The following is a 26950-nucleotide window of genomic DNA, read 5'->3' on the forward strand; positions in this document are numbered from 1 at the left end:
AGGCAATGGACACTGAAAAGGCTTAGGGCCCTGTTTCATTGGGGCAACAGGACTGAAGACTTGTGCTTCAGAACTAGCTGCATCTCTGGTCAAGGTATTCCAGTACGACTACAACACTGGCATTTACCTGACAATGTGGAAATTTGCCCAGATTTATCCAAAACTGAAAAAGGTAGGACGAATTGAACTCACCCAATTCCTACTCTATCGGTTTGTAATCAATAATCAGCAAAGTAATGGAACAGGTCAGGAATATTGCTATCAAGCTGCATTTACACTGCAATATCCTGTTCACTGACCACTAATTCTGATCTCTCTTTCTAAGGAAGGAAAAGCTTACCATAGAGGGAGTGTAGTGGAAGTTCTCAAGGCTGACCCAGGGAATGGCAGGACTGTTGTACAAAGCATGATTGGTCCAACTTGGCCTGTATTCACTAGAGTTTAAAAGGATTAGGAGATCTAATTGAAACATATGAAATTCTCACAGGGCTGGAAAACTAGATACAGGGATGATGTTTTCCCTGAGTGGGGAGTCTAGATGTACGTCACAGTCTCAGGGCCAGTTGACTGGATAGCTAATTTGCGATGCAGAATGATGCCACCTGCTTGGCTTCAATTCCCACACCAACCAAGGTTACCATGAAGGCCCCATATTCTCAGGCTTCTCTCCTCACCTGAGTCGCAGTGGCTTCAGGTTAAACCACCTGTGGTTGTATCTCTGTAAGAATGGGAACTAAAACTCGGAATGGCTCTGAAGAAGGATCACCGGACCTGAAACGTTAACTTTGAATTTTTTTTCTTCACCAATGCTACCAGACTAGCTGAGCTTTTCCAGCAAATTCTGATGTTATTTCACATTTACAGTCTCAGGATAGAGAGTATGCCATTTATGACTAATATGAGGAAAAAGTACTTCTCTCAAAAAGTAGTGAACTTATGGAATTCTCTGCCACAGAAGGCAGTGAAGACTATCTCACTGGATGAATTCAAGGTTTTTTTTGGACATTAAAGACATCAAGAGGCCTGGGGAGAGATTTAAATATGGCATTGAACTAGAGGATCAACTATAAAGGCCAAAGAACAAAGAAAATTACAGTACAGGAACACGCCCTTCAGCCCTCCAAGCCTGCACTGACATGCTGCCCATCACAACTAAAACCCCCTTACCCTTCACGGGACCATATCCCTCTATTCCCATCCTGTTCATGTATTTGGCAAGACACCCTTTATAAGTCATGGTCATATCTGCTTCCACTACCTCCCCTGACAGTGAGCTCCAGGCACCCACAACCCTGTGTGAAAAAAAACTTGTCTCTTACATCACCTTTAAATCTTGCTTCTTGCACCTTAAACCCATGGCCCCTGGTAACTCACTCTTCCACCCTGGGAAAAAGCTTCTGACTGTCCACTCTGCCCATCCCCTTCATAATATTTGTAGACCTCTACCAGGCCCTCCCTCAACCTCCATCATTCCAGAGAGAACAACCCAAGTTTCTCCAACTCCTCATAGCTAATGCCCTCCATACCAGGCAACATCTTGGTCAATCTTTTCTGTACCAGATCTTTCTGGTAGTGTGGCGACCAGAATTGAACACAATATTCCAAGTGTGGCCTAACTAAGGTTCTATAAACCTGCAACAATACCTGCCAATTTTTAAACTCAATACTCCAGCCAATAAAGGAAAATATACCATGCCTCAGCTCATGTTGCCACTCCCAGTAACGTGTATACCTGTACACCCAGATCCCTCTGCCTAACAGTACTCTTAAATGTTCTGCAATTTACTATATATTTTCCATCTGGATTAGTCCTTCCAAAATGCATTACCTCACATTTTTCTGGATTAAATTCTATCTGCCACCTCTCTGCCTAAGTCACCAACTGATCTATATCCTGCTGTATTCTTTGACGGTTCTCATTGCTGTCCGCAACTCCACCAACTTCTGTGTCAATGGGGCAAGCGTATAAATCAGACCAGTTACATTCTCCTCCAAATAATTTATATATATTACAAACAGCAAAGGCCCCAACACTGATCCTGGGGAATGCTAGTAGACACAGCTCTCCATTCAGAAATATACCCTTCCACTGCTACCCTCTGTCTTCTATGACTGAGCCAGTCTTTTATCCATCTTGCAAGCTCCCCTCTGATGCCATGTGACTTTACCTTCTGTATCAACTTGCCATGAGGGACCTTATCAAAGGCCTTGCTGAAGTCCATGCAGACAACATCCACTGCCCCACCCTCATCGATCACCTTCGTCACTTCATCAAAAAGTCCTCCCCTTCACAAAACCATGTTGCCTCTCGCTAATATGCCCACTGATTTCCAGGTGGGAATAAATCCTGTCTTGAAGAATCCTCTCCAATAATTTTCCTACCACTGACATAAGGCTCACCGGCTTGTAATTAGCTGGAATACCTTTGCCACCCTTCTTAAACAAAGGAACAACATTGGCTATTCTCCAATTATCTGGGACCCCCCCTGTAGCCAGTAAGGATACAAAGATTTTCCTAAAGGATAGAAGAATTTCCTCCCTTGCCTCTCTCAGTATTCTGGGATATATCCCATCAGGCCCTGGGGACTTGTCTTCCTGAATGTCTTTCAAGACTCCCAATACCTGCTCCCTTTTGATTTCAACATGACCCAAACTATCTACACACCTTTCTCCAGACTTATCACCCACTAAGTCCTTCTCTATGATGAACACTGATGCAAAGTATTCATTTAATACCTCACTCATTTTTTCTGGCTCCACAAATAAATTCCCTTCCCTGTCCTTGCGTAGGCTAACCCTCTGCCTGGCTACCCTCTTGCTCTTTATATACGTCTAAAATGCCTTGGGATTTTCCTTAATCCTGTTGGACAATGACCTTTCATGACTTCTTTTCACACTCCTAACTCCTTGCTTAAGTTTCTTTCGACTTTCCTTGTATTACACCCTGGCTTCGTATGTTCCCAGCCTCCTAGCCTTGATAAATGCTTCCTATTTCTTTTTTATTAGGCTCACAATATCTCTCATTATCCAAGGTTCCCTAAACTTGCTCTACTTCTCCTTCATCCTTACAGAAATGTGCCAATCCTGAGTTCCGAGCAACTTACACTTGAAAGCCTCCCACATACCATATGTTAATTTGCCCTCAAACATCTGCCTCCAATCTACATTCTTCAGTTCCTGCCTAATATTGTTGTAATTAACCTCTCCACCAATTTAATATCTTCACCTGACAACTACAGCGATCTTCACCCATCAGTATTTTAAAGGTGACTGAATTGTGATCACTGTTCCCGAGCGGCTCCCCTACTGAGACATCAATCACCTGGCCAGGCTTATTCTCCAGTACTATGTCCAGTATGGCCCCGTTCCTAGTTGGACTATCTACATACTGTTTCAAGATGGCCTCTTGGATGTTCCTTACAAACTGCCCCATCCAAGCCTCAAGCACTAAGTGAGTCCCACTCAATATATGGGAAGTTAAAATCACCCATGACAACAACACTTTTACTTTTACATTTTGCCAAAATCTGCCTACATATCTGTTCTTCTATCTCCTGCTCGCTCTTGGGAGGCCGATAGTAAACTCCGACCATTGTGCTTGCACCCTCCTATTCCTGAACTCTACCCATATTGCCTCACTGTATGAGCCAACTGAGGTGTCCTCCTGCAGTACTGTGATATTCTTCTTAACACGTTGTGCAACTCCCCCACCCCTCATATGTCCCCCTCTATCCCGCCTGAAATAACTGTAACTTGGAACATTAAGCTGCCAATCCTGTCCCTCCCTTAACCAAATCTCTGAAATAGCAACAACATCATAGTTCCTAGTACTAATCCAAACTCTAAGTTCATCTACCTTACCTATTACACTTCTTGCATTGAAATAGAAACACTTCAGCCCACCAGATCCGTTTTAATCAACAACACCATGCCTGCTCCTCCTCTGAGTCTTGCTGGCCCTAAGCTCCGAATACCTTTCAGCCTGTTCACCTTTGTACTGGTTCCCACTCCCCTGCCGAGCTAGTTTAAATACTCGCGAGTGACACCAGCAAACCCCCCAGCCAGAATATTGGTACCCTTCCAGTTTAGATGCAACCTGTCCTTCTTGAAGAGGTCCCACCTGCTCTGGAAGAGATCTCAATGGTCCAGATATCTGAAACCCTCCCTCCTACACCATCTGTTTAGCCACGTGTTGAGCTGTGCTATCCTCCTATTTCTAGCCTCACTGGTACATGGCACTGGGAGTAATCCCGAGATTGCAACCTTGGGGGTCCAGCTTTTTTAACTTTCTACCTAACTCGCTGAACTGCTGCTGCAGGACCTCGTCACGTATCCTACCCTATATCGTTAGTACCAATATGTACCACAACCTCTAGGTTTTCACCCTCTCCCTTCAGAATGCTTTTTGCCCATTCAGAGACATCCTGGATGCTGGCACCAGGGAGGCAACACACCATCCTGGAGTCTCTTTTACGACAACAGAAGAACCTATCTATACCCCTAGCTATAGAGTCCCCAATAACTACTGCTCGAGTGCTCTTTGTCCTTCCTTTCTTAGGAACAGAGGCAGCCGTGGTGCCACCTGTCTGGCTGCTGCTGCTGTTACCCCCAATAAGTCATACCCGCCCCAACAGTACCCAAAATGGTATACTAGTTAGAGAGGGGGATGACCAGAGGAGATCTGCACTGGCCGTCTGCATCTTCTAGTGGTCAGACATCTATCTCCCTGTGCCGTGGGTGTCACTATATCTCTAAAACTATTGTCAGTGATGCTTTCCGCCAGTCTTGTGCGCCAAGGTGCATCCAATTGCCGCTCCAACCTATCCATTCGGCCTGTGAGGAGCCTCAATTGGGTGCACTTCCTGCAGATGATCATATTGAATGATAAGCAGCCTGGGAGGGCTGAATTCCTGATTCTTGATCCTAGTTTTTATGTTTCCATTAAGGCAACAATTAACCAAGTGTGGAATTAAAAAGTTCCAGCAAAATTGGTGTCAGTTCTATCAGGAGAAAGTTCTTCGCTGGTTGGAGTCCTACCCATCTCATAGGAAGATGGCTGTGGTTGTTGGAGGTCAATCATCTGCGAAGGAGGACAACTCTACCAGAGTTCCTCAGGGTAGTTCTTAGGCCCAACCATCTTCAGCTTCTTCATCAATGACCTTCCTTCCAACATAACATCAGAATTGGGAATATTTGCAGATGATTATCGGCACTATTTGCTACTCCTCATTCGAGTAGTCCACATCAATATGTATCAAGACATGGGCAACAAGTACCATTTGCAGTAAACAAATGCCAGTCAATGACCATCTCAAGTAGGAGAGAATTTAACAGCATCATTGATGTTCAATCCTAGTACCATCACAGGATTTCCTAGAAGCAACATCCTGAGGGTTTCTATTGATTGGTAGCCACAGTATTTATATCGCTAATCAGCAGCAGCTCAGAGGTTAAGAATCCTATGAACAGTAACTCATCTCCTGTCCACCATAAACAAGGGCACAATTCAGCTGCATGATGCAATACCTTTGGGTTGGGTACAGCTCCGAAAATGCACAGAAGCTGAACCAGCCAGGCCAAGCAGCCCTATCCACCTCCTTCAACATTCACTTACTGTAGCACCAGCACACTCTGGCAGCCATGTGTACCGCCCAAATGATGCAGTGCAAGAACTGACCAACACTTCTTCAACCTCCGAAACCTGCAAGCTCTCCCACCGCTAAGGACAAGTGCAGCAGATGAATGGGGAGTAGCACCATCTGCAATTTCCCTTCCAGCCATCGAGACCTGGGAGTATATCACTGTTCCTCCACTGCAGTTGGGTAAAAAGCCTGGAAATCCTGTCCTGACAGCACAGAGGGTGTGTCACAAACTGCAGAGTTGTCAAGAAGGCAGGTCAGCACCACTAAATGAATAAACTTCACTATTGGCCACCGTGATGGATGAGGCTGTCTGCACTATTGTTCACCGTAGGGTTGATTTGCTTCCACCATTCATTTTGAATGCAGGGATTTTGCTTTTATTTTAGACCATAAGAAATAGGAACAGGAGTGAGCCATTTGGCCCTAGAGCCAACTGTTTTTATTAACAAACCACAGGACTTGCTTGGCCAGATGTGGCAGAGGAAGACTTTTTCAACTTAAGAAGAACAGGCTTTTAGCTTAAACAAGATGTTGTTTGTACTATGTTAGCAACATATTACTCATAGACATTGCTACAGACTATGAGGAAGACCTGGATGGTAGGTTTTCCTCCTTCAGGGCCCTGAGCTGTTCTTCCACCAAGTCTGAATGATAAGCACCTCCCACTATGTAGATAATGTACCCTACACAGTATTAAATCTTTTAGACTGTTACGCCATTGTACAACATCCTCTCAAGGATAGTTTGAGATGGATCATGCTAATCGTTCTTAGCTCTTTTAAAATGTGCGGAGTACATTGGTCAAGGTTTCCAAAATCATGAACAGGCCAGTTAGAGTAGGTCGGAAGAAACTGTTGCTGCTCATAAAAGGAGCAAAAACGAGATAGTGTAGGTTTAAAATGATCTGGAAAAGGTACAAGGGTGAAGTGAGGTGAAATATCTTCACTCAGTGAATAATTAGGGTAAGGAATGCCCTGCTTGGAAGTGTGATGGAGGCAGGTTCAATAAAGGTTTTTGAAGAAGATGTTGGGTGATTAGTTAGCTCAAAATAACATGTAGGGGGAGAAAGCAAGAAAATGGTATGAGGTAATGCTGGTCATTTACCAAGCTAATACAATGGGCCAAGTTGCCTTCTCCTGAGCCATAACAATTCCATGATTCTGTACTTTGATGAATCTGCCTGGCAGTATAGTGTGACTGTAATTCACTTTGAAATGATGTGGTCCTTTTTCAATATTCCACACCAGGTATTGTTACCAGGTGTCCTCTTGAAATGAAGCTGAAGAAAGCCAAAGATGGCAATGTGTGGAAGGGCAAGCTCACTTATGGACATTGTGAACTGGACCTGACAGATCCATCAGAGGTGGAGGATGAAATCCGAGCAGGTACCGCAAAACTCAACTACACTGCTGGTTTTAACTTCTTTTCACCCTTCATGTTTTATATTTTAAAAAAAACAGTAGTGTTTGGAGGTTAAAGATTCAGAGCCTTTGTTATGGGGGAAAAATATCAAGGACAAAAGATGCTGAAAAATCTTAGCAGATCAGGAAACATCTCTGCAGAGATTTCAGAGTTCATTTGTCAGGTTGAATCATTTCATCAGAATTGAAGAAAAATAAAAGTGTGTGTGTTTTTAAGCTAATGGAAATGGTCAGGGAACTGGAAGTACAAAGATAAACATTTGTGACAGGGTGAAGGCCGGTGTCGATTAAACAACAAAAGATTTCATGATGCAAAAGCCAAAGAGAGTTGTAATGGATAGAGTGAAGAAAGAAAGGCTGTGTCAAAATGAGATGTGAGTTGCTGCATTAAAAATAGCAGAAAGGAACATAACAGACTAAAGAAAGAAGCATTTGGCGAACCTTTCAATGGTGTAGGCTGAAGCAGTACAGCATTGTATATGTTGGGAAGTATCTGATTTTATCTTCTGGTAGTGTTCAGTTAGTAAATCTCAGCGAAGTGACATTTGGATTTCTGAGCCTGACAGCAGGTTCCTGGTTAAGAAAACTTGAAATCACCCGGGCTCTCCAGCCTCACTGTTGGACATTACTCATTAAGGCTCCAACTAGAGACTGTTGTGGCTTCTCTGCATTTTGCCATTCCTAGTGTTATCCACACTGCACATGGAGACCTCTCATTCAATAGAAGCAGCCATCCTGCAGAAAGCCAGAGGTTCCATGCTCTAATTGTGTTTGAGGGATAGGAAACGCTACAGCCTCATTGTAAGTAACTAATCCAGTGGGGGTTTCTCATTGGCACTAGGAGGATCTATTAAGTTCAGTCCTGATCATTTTTGTTGTGGATCCACATCTGCGAGAGTGGCTCTGTGTTTAGGTGCCCACACTGGCTCTAGGCTGCCTCACCAGCCCTGGTTTAGCGGCTGTCTCTCCTGGCTCTGTGGTCTTGCAAAGTAGGATAGAGCGCCAGCATAGTGGTATGCAGTCAAGTGGAAATAGTCTTTGGAGGCTTCCACATTGACACTGAAGCCCAAGAAACCTGATGGCATCAGGTCAAAATGAGTAAGAAACCTCCTGCTGATTACCTCCAGCTTGGCTGACAAATCATCACTGCTCCATAGTAGATTCCACTCAGTAGAAGAGCCCTGTATTTACACTGGATGAGGGAATTCAATGCCCATCAACTGAGTAGCACCAGGCGTGGATTTGAAATTGTAACATTGCTTCTCTGCACAGATGTTGCCTGAGTTGCTCTGGAGCTTTCTGATTTTATTACCAGTTGCAGAACTGGCCAAGCCCTGGAATAGCAACATGGTGACTCAGTGGTCAGCACTGGTGCCTCAGTGCCAGGAACCTGGGTTTGATTCCACCCTCGGGCAACTATCTGTGTGGAGTTTACACATTCTTCTTGTGACTGTGTGGGTTTCCTCTGAGTCCGCCGGTTTCCTCCCACAGCCAGAAGACGCGCAGGTTAGATGGATCAGCTGTGCTAAATTGCCTGTAGTGTGCACGTTTACAGGGATAGGGTAGGAGGTTGGGTCTGGGTAGGCAGTTCTTCTGAGGGTTGGTGTGGGCTTGATGGGTCAAATGGCCTGCTTCCACACTGTAGGGATTCTATGAAAGACATATGTGCGAGCCTGGGCCTGCAGCAGGTCGTTCGAACTGTCACAGATGCATCTGTTCATGACAGAATTGGTAAGGGTGGCCACTGCACAATCCTTGTGAAGGTAAAATCCTATCTTCTCACTGAGGGTGTTGTGAGACACTCCCATCATGCTGAATGGAATGGACTTAGAAAAACCTAGCATGAGGGACATTACCAGGAGTAGAATTGTAATCCATCATAATCTGTAACCTCATACCTCAGCAACTCAATCATTGTGCCATTGCCATTAAAACAAGGGTTCAGCCTTGGTTCAAAGAAGAGTGCAGAACCAGGCATATCTAAAAGTGAGATGCCAACCTGGTGAAGCAATAAGACAAGGCTACATTCGAGCCTACACTAGAAGGAGTGCACAGTAAACAGAGCTAAGCATTTCCATAATAGTGGATCAGATCAAAGCTTTGCAGTCTGTCATATCCAGTGTCAAAAGGTGGTGACCTAAATATTCTTGGGGCACCTGCTATCCATGTGGTGCCAATTGGAGGTTGAGATAAGAATTTCTACGTTTGTTTATTTGACAGTGAACATTGTGGAATAGTAGGGGTGATGTGCCTCTTTAGATACCCATAATGGAAGTCATTTCAAAACATTTTATGACACAATCTAGATTAATTAGACTCCATTGCAATGAAAAATAGTCCATCATCCTTCTCATACTGTCCCCTCCCTAAAGAAAATAAAGTTTGCAAGCCACTTGCTCAGGATATATGTTCCTCTATCACTGACTGAACCTTAGCTGGGGAGAGTGACCTGTTCCTGTTGTAAATGCCTACAGTTCTCTGACTCTGTGTTCACATCTCTCCAGCCCAGAACGTCATGGCAGGTGAAGGATTGGGAATCAGTCACGAATTAATCAGTCTGCAAATTGAATCCAGCAACGTTCCTGACCTGACGCTGATAGATCTACCAGGAATTGCCAGAGTAGCTGTCGGGAAGCAACCAGCGGATATTGGTGATCAAGTATGGAGCCAGGCTTGTGGAAATATGAAACAGCTCTTTTAATATTCAACATGTTCTTATTCTCAGCCAACTGAAGAATAACACTCGTCTGCTGTTTCAATCAGCAAAAGTCGTTTTGCAGATTGAACCTACTCCAGTGCTCTGTGTCATATCTTCCAAACTCATTCAACTTGAGCTCATTCAGCATTCTGCTTCCAAGTTCATTCACATTTCATTCACCAATCCCCTTTATCTCACTGAACTACGTTGGTAAACAGATCACCATTTGCTCAAATCCTTCAGCACTTCCAGCTTTCCCAAGTTACTTAACCGCCTCCAACCTTACAACAGTCGTTTCACCCTTCATGATTTCTGCATTTCTTCAACACAGTACTGTCTGTATCCTCTGACTCTCTTCAGCTTACTCTTGGTGACTGTGCCACCTCCTGGACTCCTAAATTATTATACACATTCCTTGCCTGTCAGTATTCCCAAATCTCAACTCTCCTTTAAAATGTTCCTAAAAACCTATTTATTTTTGATCAATCTTTTGTCGTATCTGCAAATGTGCCTTTGCCAGTGAATATATGTCTAATTATGTTGGATTGATTAATTAAATTAATTATTTCATTAAATTTTGGAGCGGGTAGAGGAGTCGGCCTCATTAGGGGTATTTAAATGGCGATTAGATAGGCATATGGATGATAGTATAAGGTAGGGATGGAGGTTAGATAGACCTTTGTATTAAGATAAAAGTTTGGCACAACATTGTAGGCCGAAGGGCCTGTACTGTGCTGTACAGTTCTATGTTCTGTGTTTCTGTGAGAAACAGTCCCTGTGTCAGTACAGAACTTGTGTATTGCTGAAAAAAAAATTATCAAAGCTTTTCAAAAAGCATCAAAGCTTTTCATCTCGCTCTCATAAAGGCAATTCACCAGAAATACCAACTCAGGAGTAAACCAAGAATTATTTTGCATGAGAGATGGCTACTGATTGGTTGGCAAGTAGACTCTGATTGTTGGAGTCATTGCCGTGGAGAATGCACCCATAAGATCTGATTGACAGTTAACTGCCAGGCTTTGTTTAGATTTTACACCAGGCAGGCTGACTCTAACTGGTCAGGAATTTGCCCTGAGACATGAACCAGCAGTTTGCTACAACAATAACAGAAGCCCTGGAGAATCTGAGCAAGCCTGGCAGCATCAGTAGGAGAAAATACATTTAACATTTCAAGACCAATGGCTCTTAATCACAATCCAACAAATTCCTGTCACCTACTTTGTTCAGTGGAAACACTTGCAGTGTGTAGACATACTTTTCCTGTCTGCAATGAACAGGGCCCTGTGTATTGATAAATGTAGCTTCCAACTCTCACAGTAACCCTAAATGAGAATCTGAAATTGGTTGTCAGAGCAATTCTTTACAATCTCAGTTTGGTTCAGTGTATGTTGTCCAATTGCAAAATCACATTTAATTTCAGACACTTTGTTGCACATTTGTAAACAGGAGCTTGTAACGTGTGGTCAGCACCTAATGTTGCAACAGCCCAAGGGACTTGCTGTTTGAAACTGTCCATTAGTTTTTGGGAGGTGGTACCTGACAGTACAGATAGGTATGAGGTGTTGCACTTTGGAAAGTCAAACCAAGGTAAGACTTATGCAATAAATTGTAAGGAACTGAGGAGTATTGTGGAACAGAGGGACCTAGGATTACAAGTATGTGGTTTATTGAAAGTGGTGTCGCAGGTGGATATGGTGGTGAAGAAGGCATTTAACGTGCTGGCCTTCATTGGTGAAGGCATTGAGCGTATGAGTTGGGATGTTATGTTCCAGATGTGTAAGTCATTGGTGAGGCTGTACTTGGAGTATTGTGTACAGTTTTGATCACCCTGTTATCGGAAAGACCTAGTTAAACTGGGAAGTGTGCAAAGAAGATTTACAAGAATGTTGCCAGGACTAGTAGGACTGAGTTATAGGGAGAGGTTGGCCGGGATATGGCCTTATTCCTTGGAATGTAGGAGAATGAAGGGTGACCTTATTGAGGTGTATAAAATCATGAGGGGCATAGATAGGATGAATGCATACAGTCTTTTTCCCAGGGATGGGGAATTGAAAACTAAAAGCTATAGGTTTAATGTGAGAGGGGATTGATTTAAGAAGGATTTAAGGAACAACTTCTTCACTTAGAGTAGAATGGGCTGCCAGAGAAAGTAGTTGAGGTAGATACAATAGCAACATTTGGGTAGGTACATGTAAGAGAAAGTTTAGAGGGATGTGAGCAATTAGCTGAGTGGGCATCATGGTCAGCATGGACCAGTCTGGGCTGAAGGGCCTGCTTCCATGCTATCTTACTCTATTACTCTATATAACACCAACACTGAAATTTTTATTCATTAACAGGATAAAGGTGTTGCTGGCCAGGCAGCATTTAGTGCCCATCTCTAATTGCCCAGAGTTGCCCAGAGGGCAGTTTAGAGTCAGCCACGTTGCTATAGGTCTGGAGCCATGTGTAGGCCAGACCAGGTAAGGATAGTAGTTTCCTTCCCTAAAGGCCATTACCAGGTAGGATTTTATGACAATGAGCAATGGATTTGAGGTCATCATTTGATTCTTAATTCCAGATTTCTTTTGAAATCAAGTTCCACCATCTGCTCCGGTGGCGTTCCTACCCTGGTCCCCAGAACGTTATCTGGGTCTCTGGATTAGCAGTCCAGCGATAATACCACTAGGCCATCACCTCCCCTCTAATATACTACTTTTATACTACTCAATTATACAATAGGTTTCATGATGACATCCCTTTCATAGTGTATACCACTTGTGTTGCTCCTGTATTGTAACAATATTAAACTGCTGGCTTCATGTGTTGCTCAAACTTTGGAGATACCTAACATTCCCAGGGTATTCTGAGGTATATTCAGGGTATTCAGGACCTAGAATGATTGGCTTTGTGCCTTTCATGAGTTTACATGATTAATAGTGAGAAATCATCTTATCAGTGTAGCCATTATCGCACAGGGTGACGGTAATGTGCCCTATTTCAGCATTAGGTTTGCAAAGTGAGCAAATGGCTTGGGATTTATTTGTGAATTTCCTGATAAAGCCAAACTTAGAGTCTGTGGAACTCTAGCAATCCCATCATGTATATTGACTCATGAAGTATGGTAGAAAGTTGCAGAGAACCCCGGGCAGATTTCTCAACTAGGGAGCCAAGGAAACCCTAGATAGACCTCACTACGAGTCCTGTGAGCAGATCCGGGCACCACACCTTAGAATGGATGTATTGGCCTGAGAAGGAGTACAGTGTAGGTTTACGAGAAGTGTTACATGGAATTCAGGGCTTTAGTTGTGTCGTGAGATTATGTAAACTAGGTCTGTTTTCTCTAGAATTTAAAAGGTTAAGATGGGTCTGATTAAAGCCTTCAAGATACTAACAGGAAAGTACAGGGTAGATAAATATAAACTCTTTCCATTGTTCTGAGGTTCTAGACCCAAGGGCCAGAATATTTGGGAGAGATGTTTGGAAGCACTTCTACACACAGAAGGTGGAAGAAGTTTGGAAGTCTCCTCCATAAATAGTAGATGATGCTGGATCATCTTTGGTTGTTTGAAGTGATCCCTGCTCATGAATTATGTTATTACTTCCCATTAACTTTATTTTGCTTACTTCCAAATTCTAATACATTGCTACTTTATTGCAGATTAAGAGACTCATTACATCCTTTATTAGGCGACAAGAAACGATTAACCTCGTGGTTGTGCCATGTAATGTTGACATAGCAACCACAGAAGCTCTGAAAATGGCCCAGCAGGTGGACCCTTCTGGAGAGAGGACTCTGGGTAATTAAAACAAAAAAAATGTCCATGTAGCCAAGCTAATGCTGAGACAGTTTAAAAAAAAACCACACAGTCACATTTGCTGAATCATCGGGCATACTAGAACTAAGAGCTGATGAATTTTCAGGTCTTATGAGAATGAAAGAATTTGGGGATACTGAGAAAAGTGCAAGTTTTTAAAAAAATTGTTGATGTGATGTAGGCATCTATTGCATATCTGATATTACAATTGAAAGATAGTACTGAGCCACCTTCATGAACCACAGCAATCCATGAGTTGTAAGAACACCCACAGTGGGAATTTCAGGATTTTAACCCAGTGACACTGGAGGATATTCCTAAATCAGGATGGTGAGTGGTTTGGAGTGGAGCTTGCAGGCTGTGGTGATCCCATGTATCTGCTGCCTTTGGCCTTCTAGATGGGAGTGGTTGTGAGTTTGGAAGGCACTTGTAGCAGTCTTATTGAATAAAAAGACCAGCTATAATCTTTTTGAATGTTAAAAGTACTGAATCCAGATTTTAATTCTTATGTTCGTGTAAAAGTAGGCAGCACAAGGATAGGATTGGATGGTTTCCTACCAACAAATAATTTGCAGTATGTGAAGAGAGGTAGCAAGATAGATAGATATGTAGACCAAATGTTTTATCCTGGAAAAAGCAATTGATATGTGGCAGTTTTATTTTGTGCCAATATGTGTAGTGAAATTTGTTAAATGAACATCAATGCAATATGGAGGCCTGTAGATCAGCATTATGACGTTGAAAATCACAGTGTGCTATGAAAATACTTAACTTCCTCACGTGACATACTCTCAATAGTTATTTTAACAAAGAAGTTGGCTTCTGTAAAATCAAGACTCAGTGGTGTCATCTATTAAACTTTAGCATGTTAATGTCACAGAGTATATTTAATGTTTTCAGTTAATGGTTTAATCACAGAGGCTGTGAGTTTAATTCTCATCCTGACACATTCTGTCATTGAATTCACCAAATGTGAAATGTATTGCATCTATACTTTAGAAGAGTAGAGTTTGCAAATTTACCCAGGATATTCAAAATTCTGGTGTAGAATTCTGCAGGTTCTGTAGGAATTTTGTTTGTTTTGTTTGATTGGATGGAAAATCCTCTTGGGCCCTCTGACATCAGCACTGAAAACTTGTATACTTGCTCCTGGTCAAAGAACCTCATAGCTAAATACAAACGGCACAAGCTCACTGGTGTATAGCTGCACACAGCTGGCTGATTACGCATATGGATCTGAAAGGGTTAATACTGAGAAGTGCCATAAGCATTGATGTCGTATGGACTTGGGGCCATTACAGCTTAGGTTCTCAAAGTGAGAGCTAACATCTGGACCACCTCAAAGCCTCTGTAAACAATGTTACTCATAGAGTCATAGAGATGTACAGCATGGAAAGAGACCCTTCAGTCCAACTCGCCCATGCTGACTAGATATCCTAAATTAATCTAGTCCTATTTTCCAGCATTTGGCCCAGATCCCTCTAAATCCTTCCCATTCATATGCTGATCCAGATTCTTTTTAAATGATGTAATTTTGCCAGCCTCCATCACTTCCTCTGGCGGTACATTCCAAACACGCACCAAACTCTGCATGATAAAGTTGACCCATAGGTCTCTTTTAAATCTTTTCCTCTCACTTTAAGCCTATTCTGTCCAATATTGGACTCCCCTAACCTGGTGTAAGGGTCTTGGCTCTACACCATATCCATGCCCTTCATGAATTTAGAAACATGTGTAAGGTATATCTTGTTAACTACAAGAGACTCTTCGTGTTAGTCCAGAAAGTGGTTTCCTCTTGCCCTGTAGATTGAGGAGCGCCTCCACTTAAAGTGGAAGGTGGCATCAACCTTCATCATGAGCAATAGCAAACCCAGTGCAAGGAGCTAGCATGGCCGTACAACAAGTGGGAGAGGAGAGGAATTCAAACTTGAATGGAAATAATGGAGCAGCACTGTGCTATTATTTTCTCATCAATTCTCAACAGTCAATTGTTGGGATTGCAGGTATTTTAACCAAACCTGACCTGGTTGATAAGGGAACGGAAGGCAATGTGGTCGATATTGTACAGAACCTTGTTGTGGAGCTGGAGAAGGGTTACATGATTGTCAAGTGCCGTGGACAACAAGAGATCAACGACCAACTGACGTTGAATGAAGCGATAGAGAACGAGAGGAGGTTTTTTGAAGACCACAAGGACTACAGGTAAAACCGAAACAATAAAGAGCTTACGTGATAACAAAATCTTGAATTAAATCTATCTATATCCTTTCTGGCATCAAGTGCCTTTATCACTTCAATCCTGTGCTCTCTGGTGAACACATACTCCTATTCCAGTAATGTTTTGATTTTAAAATACTTGACCTTCTTTCAAATGTTTCCATGACTTGAGGATCTGAGCTTTGGAATTCTCTCCTAAAACCTCTCTACCTGTCTCTTTTCTCATTTACAACACTCCTTAAAATGTATCCTATTAACCAACTTCTTATTCACCAGCCCTAATTTTTCATAATATGGTCATTATCAAAATTGAGATAATTTCTGCGATGCTGCTTGGGAAATATTACATCAATAAATGTTCTGTATAAATTTAAATTGTTGTTCATCTAATCCAAAATGCTTATTTTCTTTATTTTTATTCCCTGATTTGGTCTCTTTCTTTGTTCTTGCTTTACTTCCTGCCTTCTTTTCACTCTCAAATTCCAGCTCCTTTCCAATAAGTAGCAGCTCTATAATCTGCAAGTTCCTCAACTGACATCAATATTGTTTTGCTGTTATGGTTTACCAGACTTCACTATGAGAACACCATAAGGTTTTGCACCAGTAGAAGAAAGGCCCATCACCATTTTCACAGGCCAACAATGGATAACCAATAGCAGTACTCTTGGAAGCATCAGTAACACCCTGAGAATAACATTTCAAACTCACTTATTTCTTTAGATTAACTTTTTTATGTTCTTTCCCCAGAAAACCAACAGGAAATAAATCTACAGCAGCTCTGTAGTGGTGGTTAGCACTGCTGCCTCCGAAGACCATTCTACCTGGGCTCAATCCCACCCATGTGTGACTATTCTTCTCGCTGCTCCAGTTTACTCCCACAGTCCAAAGATGCGCTGGTGAGGTGGATTGGCCATGGGACATGCAAGGTTACAGGCATAGGAGTGGGTCTAGGTAGGATGCTTTTTGGAGGGTTGGTGTGGACTCAATGGGCCGAATGGCTTTCCCCCACATTGCAGGGTTTCCATGATTTGAGGAAACCAACCACAGCTCTCAGAATCTTAGGGCTTTTTCCATCAGGCATCATGGATCAGGTTATTTTATGCTGGCCTTGGAATCTTCCACCCTTTCTGGGATATTTTTGCTGAGAGTCATAGATTTATCTCTTTAAATATCTGCCACTGCTAGATTACTGTCATTTCTGCTAATCTCTCCAACCAGTTTACTTAATGCTATCTTCAACTCATTGTAATTCATTTTCTTTAAGTTAAACATAGCTGTTTCTGATCTAAATTTCTCACTCTCAAACTGAATGTTAAATTCTATCATGTTATGATCATTACTTCCGATGGAATCTTTTATTCTTTTATCAGGTCCCAGCCTGCTTCCTGGCTGACTCCATGACCATTTGCCCTCGGAAATTATCCAAAATACATCCTGTCAATTCGTTATTGTAACTACCTTTCCAATTTGATTAACACAATCAATACGAAGATAAAATCACCCATGATTATTGCTCTATTCTTTTTCCATGGTTCTATTATTTGTTGATTTATAGCCTTTCCTACAGAGTAGCTACTGTTTATTGGGTCTGCACACTACTACCCTTAATATCTTTGTCCCTTGCTGTTTTTCGTTTCCCCCTAAATGGAATGTACATCATCTGAGCCAAGACCATCTCTCACAATGGTCATCATTTCACCTCTACGTAAAAGTGCTACTGTGCTATCTTTTCCAGCTGTCCAAAAGTTCAAATGTCCCTGAGTGTTAAGCTCCCAGTTTTGATCTCCTTGTAACCATGTTTCTATAATGGATATGCGACCATATGCATTTACCTTGATTTGCATTGTCATTTAGTTACCATATTCCGAATCAATTTTGCTTCCATATGTCTGTATTCCTGGAAATGACCTACCATGTGGTTAATTTGTGTGATTTCTTGCTCCTTAGACCTCTTCTGGATGATAAGAAGGCCACAATCCCATGCCTGGCTGATAGACTCACAGCAGAACTTGTGGCACACATCATAGTAAGATTTTGTCAAATGTTTTATAGTTCAACCGTATCCATGTTTCCAGCAGTTACATCAGTTACTTTCACTTGGGATTTTGCACATTGTTGATTTTAGACGGTGATCATCATCTTGCAATTTTTTTTTTAAGCAAACATTGCCTGAATTAACAAAGGAAATTGAAGAGAAACTGTCTGCAACAACCAAAGAATTGGAAATATGTGGAGAGGGAGTTCCAGACACTGTCCATGATAAAATGACTTTTTTGATTAAGGTTGGTATTGCAACAACTAAATCCTACAATGATTGAAAAGCATCCAAACTAACAATGAGAGACTGCTAATGTGATTGCAATGGGAATCCCCAAATTAGATCTGAACCGTGACATTAGGGATTCCGTCGAACATTAACAGGGCAGAACCTGCAAGGCTCCAAACAATCCAGTAGCATAAAAAATTTAAACCACGTCAGAGACACCCTAAGATAAGGCTTCCTCAATTTCTACCAATCACAGGGATCAGCTGTGGTATTGCTAAATACTATGTTTCCAGACAGCTGAGGTCCAGTCCATCTGTGCGATTGCTGCTGGAATTATAGCCTTCGTCCTCAAACAGAAAGCATATTTCAGTTTTATAGTTCACAGTTCATCCAGTAGCGGGAACTTGGTCTCCTTGTGCATGGACTGTTAATTTTGATCGGACAATCTTCTCTTTTCATCAATATTCCTCTAACTGGTATTCCAATACACAAAGCGAGTGGTGAAAACAAACATTTTTTGAAAATTGCTGTGTTTGTTTTTAACTCAGGAGATTGTCAACTTAGCCCCACATCTACTGTCAAAGTGTGGCCTTATGTGGATCTTTCTGGACTAAAGATGTGAACAGATGCTTCTTGTGCTAGTGATGCCTGTCATTGGACTAGAATTTAATGGACCTTCCCTGGATTTTGCATCCTGAGGAGACAGTGGTGGAGGTTCTAGGTCTGTGAGATCCAATAGTCGGAAGAGAATATGTCTCCCCTAACCTGATCCGTCACCACTTTCATGAACCCTATCCCAACCGATCTTGTCCAGTATAAGTACTACTGAGCAAAGGTAATCTGCAGTGTGTGATAAGGCCACGTTTAGAATAATGCATACAATTCTGGTCACCCTGCTATAGAAAGGATGTTATCAAACTGGAAAGGGCACAGAAAAGCTTGACAAGGATGTTAGCAAAAAACTGGAAGGTTTGAGTTATAAGAAGAGGTTGGGTAGACGGAGACTTTTATTCCCTGGAGTGCAGGAGGCTGAGGGGTGACCTTGCAGAGGTTTATAAAATCATGAGGGGCATGGATACAGTAATAGCCAAGATCTTTTCCCCAGGATAGGGGAGTCCAAAACTAGAGGGGCATAGGTTTAAATAGAGAGGAGTAAGATTCAAAAGGGACCTGAGAGACAACTTTTTCACACAGCGGGTGGCTCATATATGGAACAAGTTGCCAGAAGAATTGGTCGGTTGGGTGCAATTACAGCTTTTAAAGGACATTTGGATAGGCACATGGTTAAGGGAGGCTTAGGGGGATATGGGCCAATTGCAGGAAATGGGACTAGTTCTGTCTAGGATATCTGGTAAGTATGGATGAATTTGGCCCAAGGGCTTGTCTTCACGCTGTATGACTGTATTACACGGCTCCATCATACTTTGCCACTATGCAAACTTGTTTTATTCACCATGCCCCTTTAATACCTGTTGGCATCTCAAGATTTTTTTTAAAAAATGCCTTCAAGTGCCCATAAGTCCAAGTGGTTCACTATTTAATATTTTATCCAATTAAACACTTCCCCAGTGCAACCACTCCCAGCAGTTGCATTAGCCCGGAGAAATGAACAACTAGAGATCACCATTATTCGCTGTTGTGTATTTTGTTCACAGAAACTCAGTGATTTTGGTCAAAACCTCAGGAGTTTGTCTTCAGGGGAGGAACCTGATGATTGCATCAAGGAGGAGAGGTGCTATGCAAAAGTACGGAATGAGTTTGAAAACTGGAAAGATCACCTTGACAGAGTGAAATATCAATGTGAGTGTATCGAGGGAACAGTTACGTTGTGAGTCCTTTCAGTGTCAAGCGCAACTTTTCATTGAAAGCTGGTTAAAAACTGTTGTTAAAACCATCAGGCCTGCGCAGCTCCTGGGTTCCCGATCTGACATTCATACAGCTTGTGTACTCATCTTCCCTTCTTAATTTGAAATGATATGAGCTAAAACAGACTAGCATTCAAGTCATGTTTAAACGGACTTAAGGTTTATTTATTACAAGTTATTGCCGATGGCTCCTTTAGTATTAAAAAAACGAAGTTATTAACAAGAAAATACAGGTACCAAAATTCAAACAAATCAGACAAAAAAGAAACAGTCTGAATAATTCTCAGTGCTCTAACTTTGGGGTCCATTGTTCTGAGTTTCTTCTTATTTGAAGTTGAGAAATCAACATTTGAGGTAAATTACGCTGAGTCCCTTTGAAATTCTACCTCCTGTCTGCTGTTCCATTGCAAACTTTCAATTCTCACATCTCAATTGCCTGTTTGGAAACCCTGGTATTTAAAGGGTCTTTACATGTCTCTCTGCAACCCACTTCAATCTTGTAGCTGTATCATCAGATGACTTGTAATAGCCACGCTTTTAGATTTTTGCCTAGTTGCAGCCAGTTTATCCATTTTTTAACAACAGTTTTCTTTTCCTGAAATATACGAACCATGATTACACAATTATGGTACTGAGACCAGGAGCAGAAATTAGGCCATTTGGCCCATTGATTCTGCCCCACCATCCATCATGGCTGATGTTTCTCAAACCCATTCTCCTGCTTTCTCCCCGTAAACTTTGATCCCTTTGACAATCAAGAACCTATCTATCTCTGTCTTACATATACTCAATGATCTAGCCTCCACAGCCTCCTCATTTCCGTTCTAAATGGCCTTCCCTTTAATCTAAAGCTGTGCCGCAGGGTCCTAGCCTCTCCTACCAGTGGACACATTGTCCCAGCATCCACTCTGTCCAGGCCATTCAGTATTCTGTAAGTTTCAATTAGATTCCCCCCTCATCCTTCTAAACTCCATCGAATATAGACCCAGAGTCCTGGAACGTTCCTCATATATTAAATCTTTCATTCTTGGGATCATTCCCATCAACCTCCTCTGGACCTGCTCCAGGGCCAGCGCATCCTTCCTGAGATGTGGGGCCCAAAACTGCTCACAACACTCCAAATGTGGCCTGACCAGAGACTTATAAAACCTCAGAAGTTCATTGCTGCTTTTATATTCTAATACTGTCAAAATAAATGCCAACATTGTATTTGCCTTCCTAACTGCCGACTCAACCTGCAAATTTACCTTAAGAGAATCCTGGACTAGGATTCCCAAGTCTCTTTGCACTTTAGATTTCTGAATTTTCTCTCCATTTATACCTCTATTCCTCCTACCAAAGTGTATGATCTCACACTTGCACATTGTACTCCGTCTGCCCACTTCATTGCCCACTCTCCTAACCTGTCCAAATCCTTCTGCAGCCTCCCTGCCTGCTCAATACTACCTGTCTTTGTATCATCTACAAACGTAGCTAGAATGCTTTGAATGCCTTCATCTAGATCATTAATGTACAAAGTGAAAAGTTGTGATCCTAATGCTGACACTTGTGGAACAGCACTTCTCACCGCTGCCATCATGAGAAAGACCCTTTCATCCCCACTCTCTGCTTTCTGACAGACAGCCAATCTTCTATCCATGCTAGCACCTTGTCTCTAACACCATGGGCCCTTACCTTACTCAGCCATCTCCTGTGCGGCACTTTGCCAAAGGCCTTCTGGAGGTCCAAGCAGATAACATCCATTGGCTCTCCTTTGTCTAACCTGCTCATTACCTCCTCAAATAATTCTGACAGATTTGTCAGGACTGCCCCCCCCTCCCCCCCCCCCACCCACCATGAAACCATGCTGACTTTGCCCTATTTTACCACTATTTTTCCAAGTTTTCAGAAATCTCATCCTTCACATTGGACTCCATAGTCAGGCTAATCAACCTGTAATTTTCAATCTTTTACCTCACTTCCTTTTTAAATGGAGGCGAGGTGGGGTAGGGTTACATTAGCAATTTTCTCATCATCTGGGATCCTCCCTGACTGCAATGAGTCCTGGAAGGTCACCAGAAATGCCTCCACTATCTCCTCAGCTATCACTTACAGAACTGTGGGGTTTAGTCCACCTGGTCCAGGTGATTTATCCACCTTCTGACCTTTCAGTTTTTCTTGCGCCTTCTCCTTGATGATGGCCACCATACTCATCTTTGGGACGTTACTTATATCTTCCACATTGAAGACTGATGCAAAGTACTTGTTCAGTTCCTCAGCCATTTCTTTGTTCCCCATTACTACTTCCCAAGCACCATTTTCCAGTGGTCCGATGTCCACATTTGCCTCTCTTTTGCCCTTTAGATATGTAAAGGAAGTCTTACAATCTTCTTTTATATTGCTGGCTAGCTTTAATCTTCTCCTTCCTTATTTCTTTTTTTGTTGTCCTCTGTTGGTCTTTGTAGGCTTCCCTATCCTCTGGCTTCCCACTGCTCTCCACCACATTATATGCTTTCTCTTTTGCGTTTATGTTGCTCGTGCCTTCTTTTGTCAACCATGATTGCCTCAACCTCTTTTTAAAATACTTCTTTTTTTTAACTCCTTTCTTACTGCCGTGACAAGCTAATTGCAGCAGGCTGGATAATGAGTAAAGAAACCCATTGATGCAGTGGGTTGTGCAGGCCAAGTCATTGAGTGTATCCAAAACAGGGACAGATGGACTCTTAACTGGTAATGGGGTGAAGGGTTCTGGGGAGAAGTCAGGAAAATGGGGTTGAGAAACTTATCAGCCCTGATTGAATGGTGGAGCCAAATGGCCTAATTCTGCCCCTGTCCCTTTTGGTCAATGCACGCTTCTTTGTCTTTTGTCACATTCCTACATAACCAGTTTTTGTCCAAGTGTCCATCGACATCAAAGATCCCTGCTTTGCTTCCCACCAACACCCCTCCCTTAGACGAAAGTCAAGTTTTCCTGGTTGTTCAAGGATATATTCTCCTTTCTGATGGTTGTTTGGCCTTTTGTATTTTATGTTTCAAATCTGTTGCTCTTTCAGAGACCAGCTGATTATCAGAAATAGAATCATAAGCAGTAGGAGAAGTAGACAGTTTGTCCTACCGTGCATCTCACAATGCTTTTTGTGTTTCTGTTTCTTTTTTGGCCTGTTTCGTGACCTCACTGCATGTTGAAGGAGGCTTGAGGGCCTGGATGTCCTACTCCTAATTCTTGCGCTCTTTTGCAATTTCTTGGATCCTACTGGTGTGTTGGGGAGAGGGGATGTAACATGTGGTATGAAAGTTCTTTGCTGTGGTTCAGTTGGTATTCTCAGGCCTCTGAATCAGACAATTGCAGGTTCAAGTCCTACTCAAGATTTGAACAAAAATCTTTCATGTCTCCTCAACCCAATCCCAAATGATCGGCCCTTTACCCCGAGACTATTTCCCCATGCTTTAGATTCCCCAAACAGAGGAAACAATTTCTCCATTTCAGTTTGAAAAATACTTAAATGCTCATGAAGCACTTTGGGACCTTCTGAAGTCATAAAATCCACTCTAGAAATAGAAGTCATTTCTTTCTGATCGGTGATCTGTGATGTGACCATAATCATTAGTCTCTTGCCAACATCCGGAGCAAAGTATATTGCTGCAGCTGTATCGCCAGTGAAGTATTACCTGTTTGCGAAAATGTAGCAATTTCCAATTTATTTATTTTCAATGACAGTCTATGGCGTGATGCGTAATAAAGTGATGGAATATGAGAAAGCCTACCGTGGCCGGGAGTTGCCTGGGTTCATCAACTACAAAACATTTGAGACGATAGTGAAGCAACAGATTGTTAAGCTGCAACTACCTGCCATTCAGACGTTAAAGAAAATTACCGGTGAGTCAATTGAAGCATGATTTATCAAAGAATGAAATCTAGAGCTCCACTGAGTATTGAATCTTCGTCAACACCAGAATGAGTTTTTCGCTTTTCTCTTAGTTATCCTGTCTTTACCTTAAATTTATTTTACGCCCATTAGGTCTTTCTCTGCTCCACTCAGTGGTCGAAGGGTGCAAATGGCTCATATGCTCCCTGGCCTTGATTGAATATCATGATGAATCTCTTTCCCTGATTTCACGGTTCATAATTTCCTCAGAGCTTCTCTTATTCCTGATGTAAAGAGGTTTTTAGTTTTCTCTGACATTGCTGGTGCTGTTACAACGTCTGAGCAGGAATAGGTTGAAGAAATCTCCCCTTCCCCCACCACACCACACAACCAGCTCAGCTCTTCCCCTCCACCCACAGCATCCCAAAACCAGCCCAGCCTGTCTCTGCCTCCCTAACCTGTTCTTCCTCTCACCCATCCCTTCCTCCCACCCCAAGCCGCACCTCCATCTCCTACCTACTAACCTCATCCCACCTTCTTGACCTGTCCGTCTTCCCTGGACTGACCTATCCCCTCCTTACCTCCCCACCTATACTCTCCTCTCCACCTATCTTCTTTTCTCTCCATCTTCAGTCCGCCTCCTCCTCTCTCCTTATTTATTCCAGAACCCTCACCCCATCCCCCTCTCTGATGAAGGGTCTAGGCCCGAAACGTCAGCTTTTGTGCTCCTGAGATGCTGCTTGGCCTGCTGTGTTCATCCAGCCTCACGTTTTATTATCTTGGATTCTCCAGCATCTGCAGTTCCCATTATCACTCATAGGTTGAAGAAATATTGGGTTGTGCACAACACAGATTGAAACATACTATTTGCCATTGGAAAGGTTGATACTAATGTCCTGGAAAGAGCAGTGTTGGAGAGCACGCTGTCTGAGCCATGAGGGATGGGAATCTTACTTAATTTGATTCAGTGTTATGATCCCTGTAAAGGATAAATATAAGCCCTATATTTCCTCTTAGACCAGATGACACTCAGATTTCTTTCTTTAAATGTTTATTCATCCATGCATGGGAGTTGTCCATGCATTGAAACCAAAGGAAGTTCTTAAGCTCTTCCCAGTTCCATGGTGATATAGCCTGCTATAGATTGTGCTCCACTCCACCTCCATGATTTATAATTATTCTCTTTGATTGGGCAGACTAAATGTGTTTTACAGTTTTTCAGTGTTCACTGATTACATTTAACATCAAATGTGAATCTTATGTCTCCAGCTCAATAAACACACCGACTTTAGATTAGGTGACATTAGTGACATTGGGTGAATGTCTGGAGCGGTTCATTGCAGTAAATTGTCCATGTGCTGATGCAAAACCAGAGGGTTTGGATGGATATGGATTATGCGCAGCTGGAAGTGGTGAGCTGGATCACTGGCAACTCCCAGGTTCTTACCACTGCTCTCAAATATTGTCGGCTAATTGTAATGCAGTATCAGCAGACATGAATGCCAGAAAGCTGAGGTCAGTTCATCTAAACTCAGCAGGCCTTTACAGATGGCACATGAGGATTCCATGACTGTCCTAGCCCAAATTTGACCACCGGCTCCAGAATGGAAAGGACAGTGAACGAAGGCAATTGATTACCTGATCTGATCATTATATCCATGAAATGTGATTGTAATGGCTAGGACAAAGCGTACTACTCATTCTAAATTGCCTTTGGGAAGATAATGGTAAACTGCTGTTTTGAACCATTGCTGTCCTTGTCAGGTAGATAAACCTACAGTGAAGTTGTAAAAGAAATTCCAGAATTTTGACCAAGAAATCGTGAAGGAATGACAATGTCGTTCCATTCAGTGTGTGATTTGAAGAGGAGCTTGGAGAAGGTGGTGCTTCTCTTTCTACACAGTAGAACTCATTGGTTTGGAATGTACTGTGGAAAGAACCTTGTTGAATTGCTGACAAGCATTTTGTAGGTGGTGCACCCTGCTTCTACTGTGCATCATCACTGATAGATGGGACTGTTCAAAGTATTTGTTGGGATGCCATTCAAGTGGCCTACTTTGTCCTGGATGGTGTTGAGCTTGCTAAATGTTGTTGGAGCTGCATACATCCAGGCAAATGGAATGTATTCCAACACACTCCTGACTTAAGACCATAAGCCCACATGAAAAAGGAATGAGAGTATGCCATTTGGCCCCAGGGGCCTGCTCTGTCATTTAGTAGGATCAGAGCCGTCCAGTATTCCTCACACTCACTTTTTTGCCCTTTCCCTGTAACCCTTGATTGCTGTCCTGATCAAGATTCTATCTGTCTCAGCCTTAAATGTACGAAAGGACTGTGCCTCCCCACCCCCGACCATATGCACGCACACACGCGCATGCACGCACACACAGACACACGCCCACACGCGTGCACACGCACACACACACAGACACACATACACACACACACACACACACACACACACACACACACACACACACACACACACACACACACACACACACACGGCTCTCTGTGGCCAGATTTTCCAAAGACGCTCAACCTTCTGACAGGCGAAATCCCTCTTTATCTCAGTCTCAAATTGGTGCCTTTTTATTCTGAGACAATGCCATCTGGTCCTGGACTCTCCCAAGAGAAACATTGGCTCAGCATTTACCCCATCAGGTCTCTCAATAATCCTATATGCTTAGGGTGGCATGGTGGCACAGTGGTTAGCACTACTACCTCTCAGTGCTAGGGTCCTGGATTTGATTCCACCCTTGGGTGACTGTCTGTGTGGCGTTTGCGCTTTCTCCCTGTGTCTGCAAGGGTTTCCTCCCACATGACAAAGATGTGCAGAACTGAGGATGGGTCACCAGACCTGAACCATGAACTCTGTTTTCTCCTCCACAGATGCTGCCAGACCTGCTGAACTTTTCCAGCAACTTTTGTTTTTGCACTCTGATATGTTTTTTCCTTTCAATTTGATACTCTCCTTATCTTCCTCGGTTAGCCATAGTTGATTTTTCCCACTTTTGGAATCATTCCTCTTTACTGGGATGTATTGCCTTCTTAAATATTTGCCATTCCTTGCTTACTGTCAACCCTGATAATCTATGTGTCGAGACTTGTGTCTTATAAATGGTGGATAGGCTTTGGACAGTCAGGAGGTGAGTTACTTGCTGCAGAATTTCTAGCCTGTGACCTGCCCTTGTGGTCA

The 26950-nt window shown here is 42.6% G+C and overlaps 1 protein-coding gene across 2 annotated transcripts in view; it reads left to right on the top strand.

Annotated features, from left to right (window-relative positions):
• LOC125457289 (interferon-induced GTP-binding protein Mx3-like) overlaps positions 1 to 26950 on the top strand; it is a 48736-nt gene that overhangs the window by 11532 nt on the left and 10254 nt on the right. Inside the window, exons 3-10 of one of the 2 annotated variants that reach the window (XM_048541304.1) lie at positions 6890 to 7027; positions 9568 to 9722; positions 13402 to 13540; positions 15562 to 15760; positions 17723 to 17801; positions 17935 to 18057; positions 19697 to 19841; positions 23604 to 23762. In XM_048541304.1, coding sequence (XP_048397261.1) covers positions 6890 to 7027; positions 9568 to 9722; positions 13402 to 13540; positions 15562 to 15760; positions 17723 to 17801; positions 17935 to 18057; positions 19697 to 19841; positions 23604 to 23762 — 1137 coding nt within the window. The remainder of the gene's footprint in view (positions 1 to 6889; positions 7028 to 9567; positions 9723 to 13401; positions 13541 to 15561; positions 15761 to 17722; positions 17802 to 17934; positions 18058 to 19696; positions 19842 to 23603; positions 23763 to 26950) is intronic. The other variant, XM_048541305.1, reaches the window with a different exon arrangement.

Source organism: Stegostoma tigrinum, chromosome 12 (genome assembly GCF_030684315.1).
Source record: "Stegostoma tigrinum isolate sSteTig4 chromosome 12, sSteTig4.hap1, whole genome shotgun sequence".
Lineage (NCBI taxonomy): Eukaryota > Metazoa > Chordata > Chondrichthyes > Orectolobiformes > Stegostomatidae > Stegostoma > Stegostoma tigrinum.